Source organism: Coturnix japonica, chromosome 1 (assembly GCF_001577835.2).
Source record: "Coturnix japonica isolate 7356 chromosome 1, Coturnix japonica 2.1, whole genome shotgun sequence".
In the NCBI taxonomy this organism is placed as follows: Eukaryota; Metazoa; Chordata; class Aves; order Galliformes; family Phasianidae; genus Coturnix; species Coturnix japonica.
This window is the reverse complement of record NC_029516.1, coordinates 167,741,974-167,753,671: the sequence shown is the minus strand read 5'-3', so window position 1 is coordinate 167,753,671 and position 11,698 is coordinate 167,741,974. Positions and strand designations below refer to the sequence as shown.

The window sequence follows — 11,698 nt, the reverse complement described above, 5'->3', positions numbered from 1 at the left end:
TTTGTACCTTGATGATGGTTAAACACGAATGAATTTTAAAAGCTGCAAAGAATGCAGTTAAACAAGAAACTCAGTACGATCCGTACTGTCCTGTTCTGAATGCCATCAGCCATGGAGAACTGGGCTGTTATGGGTAAAACCTGGATCTCTTTGCCTCATCTAAGTTGGGATTTTTTGTTTGCTTGCATTTTTCAACAGGTGCTATTGAAAAGCATTTACATCATCACTGATGTGAAAAAAAAAATAAAAATCATCATGTAACTCCTGAAGCATTCGTAGGGTTCCCTGATGAGTCTGAACAGCAGGGAAAGAGCGGAAGGAATCCATGAAAACACTAAAGCACAACTGAAGGAGCCTTCATCCATTCACTACCAAGCTGATCCAGCTCCCAGCAGAACGTAGTCTCAAAGAGACAAGTAGTTACAGGGCCTCAAAAGCATTAACAGCAGAAAGTCTGTTCACCCAGATTTTCATGAATTAAGATTGAAATGCATTCAAGCCACGTGAGTTGCTTAAAAAGAGACTTTTTTTCCTGATGAAATTCATTTTCCCTTGTAGTCCTTTTAAAAGGATTTTTACAATGTAACTCACAGCACATGATGCTGCGATTATATTGAACATCTATAAAATAAAATGCAGAAAAGATATTTACAGCATTTATATCTCCACGCATAGACAGACATTTTAACCTGCTTACTATGTTAGAATTTTTATCCTGATGGTCAAATATTGCCCAAGTTCAGACTTCTGCATGCAGGAACATAGATGGTATGCTGATAGCTACAGCTGTTTAGAATTCTTCATCCACTTAAGCAATTTTTCTTAGCACTGGACTAATATGAGCTCCAGTTGTTGGCTCAGAACACATGGAAGAACACTGGAACAATAGTTAGAGGCCTACTTGCAGGCCTATGCTTCCATAAGCTTGTACCCTACCACTTCACAGCACCTGACCCTTAGACAAAAGCAATTTTGAAAAAGGCATCATTAGAATTTGGTTGAACGTGCCACAGAGTTTTGATATGGAAGTTTTAATTAGGGCCAAGCAACCACAGTTCCTCCAAGTTGATGAGAAAATGGGTAAAAAACCAACAAAACAGATTTAACATCGCTGTGAGGGGCAGTTCATTTGGTAAAGTGTTTGCTACTACTTCAGGGATTTAAATACTGCTAGAGGCAGAACTCCGGACTCACCTCAAATTATACCTGCTGGAGAACAGCAGGAGTCTTAGAAATCCCTACTTAATTTCAGAAGGCTTTTGCTGTGTTCTTCATTTCTCTTGTATATCAGGTAGGTAGATGAACATCAGCACATTTTGTGGTCAACAGAAGTGCTTAAGTTTTAGCACAATAATGTTATATATATTTTGCTTAACTTGCACATGAAAACATTGTGGGTTTTTTCCTCCTGTTTCAGCTGCAACCCAAAATTGCTTTTGCAGGCAGAAAGAGAAAGCAACATTACTGCAGGAGTTTTTGCTTAGGTTAAAGCCTCATCCTGCTTTCTGCCACAAATCCTAAATGCTGCAGAACTGGAAACAAACATAAAGCCTGGATTTCTAATAATAGTTTTGCTTATGCTTCTTCAAAAGAAAAGGTACTTTTGTAATAGTTTATTTCAGTGGTACACTTATGATTTGGGACAGACATCTTAACGCTTGTTATTTGTTTCTGCTAAGACTTGCCTGGTAAATTTAGTTCTCAGATCACTGTCCTCAAGAACAAGAGAACACATCTCTGTATCAAAATAATTTTCCTGAGACACATTACAGTGTGTACTGCCCTCTCCTACTACAGACATCCACACAGACAATATTCATTATGTTGAATGCTGTGGGATAGTACAGGGTATACATTCTAAAGATGCTGTGAAATATTCACAGTAGTTTGGCAGTTTTACAGTGTTCTGCAGTCTGTACATTTTCCAACGTTGAGGTACTGTTATTCATTTTACCACCCTCTGATTTTCACATTTAACAAATCAAACAGCAAGGTACAAGAGTAAGAAATATCCTCTCTTGCCACCTTTGTTTTTATTTGGATTTGATTCTCCAGGTCAGGAAGTACTGAAACTCTTATCAAAATACCTTTTATTCCATCCCTTTACAGCCAACAGGTATTGAAACAAACATCAGTTCCAGCAGACAAAAGCAGAAGCCTACACAGGTGCTTTTTACCATTTACTTCCATGTGTATTTTTAACGTAGATGTGGAATTGCACGTTCAACACTTCAAAAAGTCAGGCTTTTTTCCCTTTAGAATTGTGTGCTTCACAATGAAGAATTCTAACGTGTACTAACAAAGAGACCCAGTCTAAACACAGCACTTGGAAAATTAACACACACTGCGGACTGACAGCACATCTGCTTGCATGGTCAGTGCATAGTACGTAAGGTTGTAAGCAGGAGGCAATAGCTCTTTTATTATAAATCCTCATGGAGACGCTCCAACTAGCATAAATATTCTCATGGGAGCAAGAGCAGAAGAAATAGCTATTACTCTTGAAGATGACACTCATTCGCTGTGCATTAGAACTTTGTTGTAGAATGGAAGAAGATCTAACATTAAAAAAAACTATATAAAAATTAAATACTTGATTACAGTAGCAAGTCACCACTTCACAAGAGGAAATCTTGTCTCTTGGAATTATTATTGATCTGAATTCTCGTTTGTTTGTTGGGTTTTGGATACTGGTAATTCAAGACTTGCCCATAATAGAGGCTCTGCTTTTCGCATAGTAACCTCAATCTTTGTAGCTGTCATGTTCACGTAGCTCCTCTTTACATCAATTACCTGAAACAGAAAACGTATTTCACACTTCACCTCTAGAAACAGACATTCAGATGTTTGGAATCTAGTTAGGAGGAGTATCTTATCATTAGACATCAGCAAATATTTAGGTAGGTAAAATTCCCTTTGTTTCTAGACAAAAACAGCTCTCTCCCATTCTCAAGCTACAGATGTGTGTCTGGGCATACAATACACACATGTGACTAATGCACACAACGTGCATACACTATATCATGTCAAGAATTTTCTGTAACACAACTATCATATTCAGGATAAGATCTTAGCATAAACTGACTTAAAAGGGATTTCAAGATGTCACCTCATCCCACCCACTGCTCTAAGAAGAGTCAAATAGTCACTCGGGTCACATTAGCTTTAGGTTTGAATTCCATTATTGAATGATATGCAATTGAATTTCTTTCAATAAGCAAAGAAAGCAGGAAAAATAAACAGCTTTTAAAGAGAAGCAAATGAGGGTTTGTGTACTTTGCCGTGTTTGGTTTTTTTAGTAGAAAAATGATTCTTATACTTACTCCCCATAATTTCACATTGCGATGAAATTCCTTTTCTCCTTCAAATACAATATGGATATTTAACTAAAGAGGAAAAGCAGCAGAAAAATTTAGTCAGATTAAGAATGTGAGGAACCTCAACTATGTTTAAATATGCTTAAGTAAAATGTATTACATTCGGACTCAGTTCCTACATGAAAAGTGATCAAATTGTCACTCATGCACAGAAGTGGAAATACATTATACAAGACTGTGATACAGTACCAGAGTGTGTATATATTGGAAATTGTTGTGTTTTCTCCAAAAGAAATCACAGAAACATCATTTTAGCACTTCCTAAATATTACTGCCTGTGAAACCGCATGCTATCAAGAACAATATTCCGTTCTTTTAAGTCAAACACAATGAAATTACAAAGCTGTAATTATTTACACATATGCCAATGGAAGTTACACTCAGGATTTAATTGCAGAGTTCTAAAGATATTTTTCAGCCTTTTAAAAAAAATTATCGAAGTACAGATGTCCCAAGATGAAGGGAAAACAACCCAAACCGCATATAATTAAACATAAGGGTCAAGAATGACATCTTAAGGCAGATACTCACCACTGTGCTATTTGCTTCTACGTAGCTCAGATCAGGAACAGAGTTCTTAGCATAAATAGAAACAGTCACTTCTCCTCCAGTCTGATGCCAATCATGCCTGCATGGAACTACTTTCTTTCCCTACATAAAGAAAAGGTCATGGGGAAAAAATGAATTCAGAAGTTTTTTTGGTTTTTTTTGACAATATCAGGATAAAATCCTAGGGCTATTCAACAGCCAATTATCATAACTAGGATATGACTACGTACTCAGATGAGAGTGCAAAATACTTGCATATACACTATACACACATGTGTATATAATATATAATGAGCAAATTTGCGAGTGAGGAAGTAAAACACTTGGAAACAGTCATTATAAAATGAGGCAACAATAACATCTTCTGTAGTAAATCTTCGATTTTCTTTTGTTAAGTGACACGTTTGCTGCATCAAACTGAATTTTCCTCAGCAATTATGAATGTACTAATAAGAAATGTGTGTTAAGCTAAATCCAACAGTAAGCCTTTCTATTAAAGCTGAATTTTCCAAGAACATTTTTACATTTATACATGCATTAATGCAAAGGCAGACAGAAGCATACTTGTGATAAGAGTACTACCACAGTTCATTTCAAACTCCTTTTCTGTCCTGCCATGCTGGGCACAATATCCTACATATTATTTCATAGGTAGTGATATAAAGCAGCTCAACAATGGTAAAAGCTCAAACAACCTATGAACTATATTTCAGTACTTAAAGTTTAGAATAATTAGCTGCATAAGCTCATGCTAATGGTACTCACTGCATCCTTTTTAGTCCACACATGTGTTCCTGTTGTGCAGCCCTCTTGGGCTAAAAATGTATTGAAGTCAGATGTTTTCCTTTTACAGCAGCTCCAGTACTTCATCCTTTAAAGTTTGCAAAGAAAGTAATTAAAAAGCGATCTGTAGGACACTGTTGTGAATACTATCATTCCTTTAAGTAGAATTACCATTAATTTAGTAGACTTGTTACAGTCATTACTATTTTTGATTGTTCAAAGAAATACACAATGAATACAAGACAACATCTACGACAAGATAAGTATCAGATTAAAGACTAATTAAAAACTTAGAGTACTAACCCTTCATGAAATATAGGCACTCCAGAATGGTACTGACATATTTCTTCATTGCTGTGTGGTCCTTGGTATGTCTAGCAAAACAAAGTATTTTACTATTAGAGCAATGTGGTCCAAAGTTGAATAAAAAGAAAATAGAAAACAACAAAAAAGAAAATTCAACCCACAAAAAGAACATTGAACAAAATAAGATACTTTCCAGCTTTCCAGAAGTTAATCCCAGTCCAACTGGAATTATTCTTTTGAAAAGCTATCTCCATTAACAAACACTTCCCTGGCACACCACTCTTACAAGCTATGCTTTGTATTGCCTCAATAGAATACAATACTGGTGTCACCATTTATGTTCACAGAGGCCACTTGAAAAATACTCTAAAATGCTGAGAAAGTACTTAAAGTTGCCATTCATAAAAAACACAGATTCTTGAAAGAAAGTAAATCAAACATACATCTGACACTGAACAGCACATCAGCTCTTCCTAATACAAACAAGTGAATTACATGAACTCCTCTCCCACCAGAGTTTCGGCCAAGAGCCCACATTTGTCGGATGTAGAGTGAATTATCAATTTAAATTCTACTTTGGCAGCAAGAAAACTCCGTAACTGTCAGTTTCAATGAGAATGTAATAAAAAGGCTCAGTTCAGTGCCCAAAGAGAGTGTTAAAATATTTTTGGGGGGGATTCTTTGGGCTGGAAGCACTAAGTGGCAATGTCTGGAAATGCTTCTGAAGAATATACTGGTATTTAAGTACATAAGAGCAATTCAAGACTTAACAATAAGTTGTTTCTTACCGACATTTTATTTAGTGTTTTAAGGTAAACGCTTCAGTATTGTACATTTGCTAAGCTTACTAATTAGAAGTTTGGGATGGATACCAGAAGAAAGAAGTCTTAGACGTACTGCATGCACAATACAGAACAGCCCACGTGTGTCAATACTAACAGCCATATGTTAACAACCATATAATTGTTAAGCCCAGTGGACTTTATCCTATTTCCAGTCAATTCGTAGCAGAAACAAAGAACAAAAAGAACAAACAACAAACTGAAGAGAACTCCACATGTAATAGTTTAGGAAGAGGGCATGAAGGTGAAGCTGAATTACTTACCTTTGAACAGCCTGCGTTTTTACATGGCGTCCCTATCTTGATTTCATCACTGTCCTCCTCTGTAAACAAAAACGCATTATAGAAAGAAGCAGCTGATGTTTACAATGTACAAAACATTGTGCTGTTATTGAGAATTTAAATGAATGAAGGAGTAGGTTACAAAAAAAACCAAACCAAAACAACATCAAAACAAGTAATTTCTCCATGTTATTGAAGTCTTCCAGAAAGGTACAAAGAAAGAGAAATTATGCTAATATTCCAGTAACTTCATTATTTCTGCCTCAGATTTTAGTTTCTATACACTTACACTGTTTTAAGTGGAATAAAAAAAAAAAAAAGGATAAAAAAAGATTACTATAATCATACGCAAGGAGAAACAATGAGAAGATGCCAATCACTCTTTACATTTGATTCTATAAGACTGAGACTATGCAAGGTTCCAATTGCTGCCCATAAATAGACACAAGCAAAGACTCTGAATACCAAGTACAAAGAAAAGCTAAATGACAGTTCTTGCTAAATAAGAGGTATAAAATTGCCATAAATGCACATAAATTGAATTCAGTAGTTCTAGTGTCTCTAAAGGAATTCAATTTGAAGTAATCAGTGGGATTAAAAGAGGAAAAGCAGACAAAGGAGAACCAACCAGTTTTCAGGGGAATGTCACCTGTTAGGAATAAGCAGCTCCAATAACTGAAGTAGGAACATGCTGCTTCTACTACCCAAATTCCCACATTGTCCACATTTAACTTGGATTATAATTCTACAGATGGAAAGTTATTTCCCAGATTACTGAGAACATGAATAATCTTGTCAAATTATTGCCTCAGAAAGAGACAACAACAAAAAAAGTAATCATAAAAGTAGCACATACCTACTTAACTTCCTTTTATCCTTACCTTTTTTCTCCTCGTTTTCCGATGACAGTTTCAGTTTATCTAATGCTTGCTTCAAGGAAGCTGAAACTTTCAGCTGCAAATTTGTCATTGGTTCATCTGGGCTAAAAAAAAGTCCATGTATTTATGTTAACTTCATGGAAAATAACTTGCAAAAGGCGACAGTGGTAACTTTTCATCCTGAGATAAGGCCCTTCCTTTTTAATCTCTCTTACAACAACAAATCAGATTCCTAGGTGTTCATTCTAACAGATGAAATATTTCAAATGCCTTACAACAAGAAATTCTAAGTGCTGTACAATAAAAACATTCAGAGAGATTAAGGAATCTACATACAAACACCTGAACGTGTGTTAAAAATATATGAAATCATAAAAACTACTACAAAGCACTTTCTAAGCGACAGAGCTTTACACTGCAATTCTGGTTTGCCATGAAGCTGAATGCTCAGCAATCAGTACCTTGTCTTAAATAGGATTCTTTTTGTTCACTGTCAAGTTAGAGATAATGTAATCACTGCCACCAAAACTAAACTCTTCGGCAACTTTAACACCATATGAGTTGAGTAACACTTAATAATCAAACTTATACAATACCTTGGTCTTTTAATTGTTTCCAATGGTTTTGGTGCTTGAATGATGTGTTCCTGAAATTTGGGTTTCAGTTCAGCTAGCTCTTTTCGCTCAGTGGTACTTTTGACATCTGGTTTAACAGGCTCAGGAGGTTTCTCACTATTATGGAGACCCTTTGTACAGCCCTATCAGGGAAAACATATGTTTTTATGCTTATACATATACGCAGTTTGTTTTTTGTGCACATTTATAAAAAAAATGCAGTAAGTTCTTGTATATCTTCAGATTTATCTTCACTTTAGTCCACACATAACATTGGCTTTAATGATAACTCTAAAACTATAACAGAAAATACCTTCATTTAGGTATATTTTAAAGAAAAATATGTATTTTTCACAATTAAGGAAAAAAATATATATATTTGTCCTTCATTCCTAACAAGTGAAAATAAGTTTTGATAACACAAAGCATGTCTACTAAAGCCTGAAACATAAGATGCAGATACAACTTTAGAGCAAGAAAAGCAGTGTATCCAAGATTTAAGATAGCTGTAAAACAAGTAAGGAAACTTTTAAACATGTAAGCAGATGTGCCACTTAATATTTATCACTGTGATTTGACAAGTGTAATAACCGTAAATAAACATGAATACATACCACAATGCTTAAGAAGTCAGAGAAGTCTGTTGTTCTTCTCTTACAGCATGACCAGCCCTATAAACAGTTTGGAACAAAAATAGAACAAGTGTGACTATTTAGCTGCAGCTTCTGAAAGCCCAGTTCTATTATTTTACAAGACGGGACAATACTGTCAATGCCCTGCATTTTTAGAAGCAAAGATAGCTGTTCCATCTGCCATTTCCAGTTCACTCATGTTGCCTTAATCAGAGAATTCACTGAACATGAAGCTACATTTCCATGACACGTTAGGTGCCAACTCCAGATGAGAGAAAGTAGAAATGTTATTTCAACCCTTACGTTGACATCTGAGAAGAGCAAACATTGTTCTTAAGACTACACTCACCTGTGGCATATGGTACTTTTGTACCCTTTACAAAAATGAAGAGACTTTTTCTTTTCTTGAGCATTAGTCAGATCTCTCAAGTGTTCATTTCCCTCTACAATTCTGGAAATCTGCACTGCAGATATACTCTCCCACCACACTGAGAGCTGAAGCAGTGAGGCACTGGAGTTTAAGTAGATGGTTTGAAAATATCCTTAAATTATTTACTATTTACATCGTCCAAGAGGTAAAACGTTAACCACTGCTCACCTGGATTACCTGCAATCCACATTAGGAAGAAAGCCTAGAAAATTACGATATACTTAATTAGGCCTAGAGTTAGGAAAGCAGGGGTGAGAGGGAAGTAGTTAAACCATGCTCACGTTAGAGAAAGCAAATGCAGTCTTTTGAGGTATCTTCATAATTTTTGTCCTTACAAGTCTTAAGCACTGTATTATGAGTACAGTTATAACCTTATTTAGACTATGGCAAATTATTTTCTATAGCTCTATTGTATTGCGCAGCAAAATCACCATCAGCTCACATAAAATGTGCTACCCATAAAACAAATGCCTACATGAACTCCAAACCACCTCACGGCTGGACATGGATGAGATATACTGCGAGCAGAAGCAGTTTCTAAGTACCATGAAAAACTGCTTGCCCCACAGCTAAATAGCAATTCCATATCCTAAGAAAGACCACTTATGCTTCATCTCTATTAGTACTCTGAATAGTGCTGGGTCCTGGACACCAAATTCCTGACCTGCTGAATGGTTAAGAAATATTTTCAGTACTGTTTTGGCCTATCTACGCAGTTCTCTGTCAAATAATTCCCAACAGGCACTCTGTATATACTGAGTAGACCCTGAACCAGGAAAACAGGTCAATAGAATGAATGTGGGCTACGCAGTTGGCCAAAGCATGCACACCAGACACATACATATTTAATTCATTACGGTTACATCAGGAGCATGGGTGAGAGGTCCCAACTTAACCAATGTATCAGGTTATCAGATTAACACAATGCAATTATTTTCTACACTAGACAAATGTCACATTCATGTTAGGGCTCTAGTGATATAAGAGTGCATGCAGCTGGTCTAAATTCCAAGCAGGTTAATTAACGGAGAGTAAGATATCTCTCAATACCTCTAGAGATCTATTCACAGGTCCTAATTAAATTGTTGAGACACCTAAAGTCAAATAATACATACACAAAGCATGTGGACTTATATGACACTTAAGCCATATGGGTACAGTTTTAAGCTTCTACTGAAGCCTTGTGGAATTTCATGATGTTGCTCACAAATGACAGACCGGACAGACAGACTGACAGCCTTTGAAAAGAGAAGGAAGAAAAGAAGCACACTGTTTAACATACATGGAGAAAAGGTAAGACTTAAAAAGACATTTGCATACTCACTTTGAGAGCATCATGAAAGACCGGTACACCTGGATGATACGTGCACGAATCTGGAAGAAAATGGTTATTATTTATTATTTAGGCATACCAAGGATTCTTATCTGGTTGATCACAAATGTATAAGCACTGTGAGTTCACTGAAATCAATGATAATTATCTTGTTCTTACATCACTGCTTGTGGTCTCCTAGGTTGTTTGAGGTCATGAGGTCAAAGGCCAATCTTTAACACGCACAATTTAGTCCTGTCGATAATATCAATTCACGGAATCACAGAATCACAGAGTGACCCGGGTTGGAAGGGACCTCAAGGATCATGTAGTTCCAACCCCCCTGCCTGGCAGGGCCACCAAACATACACATTTACTAGATCAGGTTGCCCAGGGCCCCGTCCAACCTGGTCTTGAACACCTCCAAGGACGGGGCATCCACAACCTCCCTGGGCAGCCTGTTCCAGGGCCTAACCACTCTCCTAGTGAAGAACTTCCCCCTAACATCCAACCTAAATCTTTCCTCTTTTAACTTAAAACCATTTCCCCGTGTCCTGCTATTGTCAGCAATTGCTATCAAGTGTGCATAATACCATATTTCGAGTAATAAGATAAGCAATACACAGCTTTACTAATACTCTGCCCAAAGGTATTAAGCGGGCTATAAACAAATCACTATGTTATATACATATATATATATATATATATAAACACGTGGATTTTGAAGAACTTTTTCCTCTTTGCTTAGTATCTTCTTTCATTGTATACTCAATGCTTAAGTCTCAAGCACTAATGTGTGCAGATAGACACATTGCCTTAAGATGACATTCCTTACCTCAGTTGAAAGGAACACATTTTAGGACATCAGTCTTTCAGCAGAACTTTCTTACATACCCTTAAAATACAATCAATACTTTCAGCTTCAGGATGAAGAGCTAATGCTAATAAAACTCCTAAGAATAAAATAAAATACATTTATTTTGTACAAAGAGACCAGGGCTTCGCTGTTTAGTTTTCTTATACTTAAAAAGCAGAGGATGCTTTTTTCCAAACATATGAGAGTATGCAATCACAAGCATCAGAGCAGCAGAATGAAGTTGTCTGCATCTCAGATTATTTCTGAATGAGAAGACCTAAATTATTTCTGACCCCTGAAAAGTATGTGAGTTGAAAAGAGAAAGGAGCTATTAGTGCTACCTTTCTCAAGACTTGGAGGCAATGTCAGAAACAATTCAGGGGCAGCTATTCCTTACACCTCAGATGCAGACAAGCACCTGTTTGTCCATCTGGCCAAGCCCAGATCTTTTTCCTTGCTTCCTTAAGCCCCCTTGGCAGGCAGTATATTATGCAGCAAATAACAACCCACTCTCTGCTGCTATTTCACAAGGGCCATGCACATTAACAACAGAAGCTGGAAAGGCAAGCAGCTCTACAGTGCATCAAGAAAAGGCACTGACACATTATCTCTAAGCAGTCCAACCATTCACCATTGACCTCACTGCAGACTTTCAATACCTGAAGGGAACTTACTCCCAGGAGGGGAGTAAACTCTTTGAAAGGGCTGACAATAGCAGGACAAGGGGAAATGGTTTTAAGTTGAAAGGGGGAAGATTTAGGTTGGATGTTAGGGGGAAGTTCTTCACTAGGAGAGTGGTTAGGCCCTGGAACAGGCTGCCCAGGGAGGCTGTGGATGC

The 11,698-nt window shown here is 36.8% G+C and overlaps 1 protein-coding gene across 2 annotated transcripts in view; it reads right to left on the bottom strand.

The window, feature by feature from the left end:
* Positions 1–839: 839 nt before the first annotated feature.
* The window catches only part of CHORDC1 (cysteine and histidine rich domain containing 1), an 18,935-nt gene continuing 8,076 nt past the window's right edge, over positions 840–11,698 (bottom strand). The window contains exons 2-11 of one of the 2 annotated variants that reach the window (XM_015852371.2): positions 10,017–10,066; positions 8,245–8,301; positions 7,613–7,773; positions 7,020–7,120; positions 6,121–6,179; positions 5,013–5,083; positions 4,692–4,797; positions 3,909–4,028; positions 3,324–3,386; positions 840–2,793 (exon numbers count right to left, since the gene is read on the bottom strand). In XM_015852371.2, coding sequence (XP_015707857.1) covers positions 2,650–2,793; positions 3,324–3,386; positions 3,909–4,028; positions 4,692–4,797; positions 5,013–5,083; positions 6,121–6,179; positions 7,020–7,120; positions 7,613–7,773; positions 8,245–8,301; positions 10,017–10,066 — 932 coding nt within the window. In that variant the 3' untranslated portion in view covers positions 840–2,649. The remainder of the gene's footprint in view (positions 2,794–3,323; positions 3,387–3,908; positions 4,029–4,691; positions 4,798–5,012; positions 5,084–6,120; positions 6,180–7,019; positions 7,121–7,612; positions 7,774–8,244; positions 8,302–10,016; positions 10,067–11,698) is intronic. The other variant, XM_015852370.2, reaches the window with a different exon arrangement.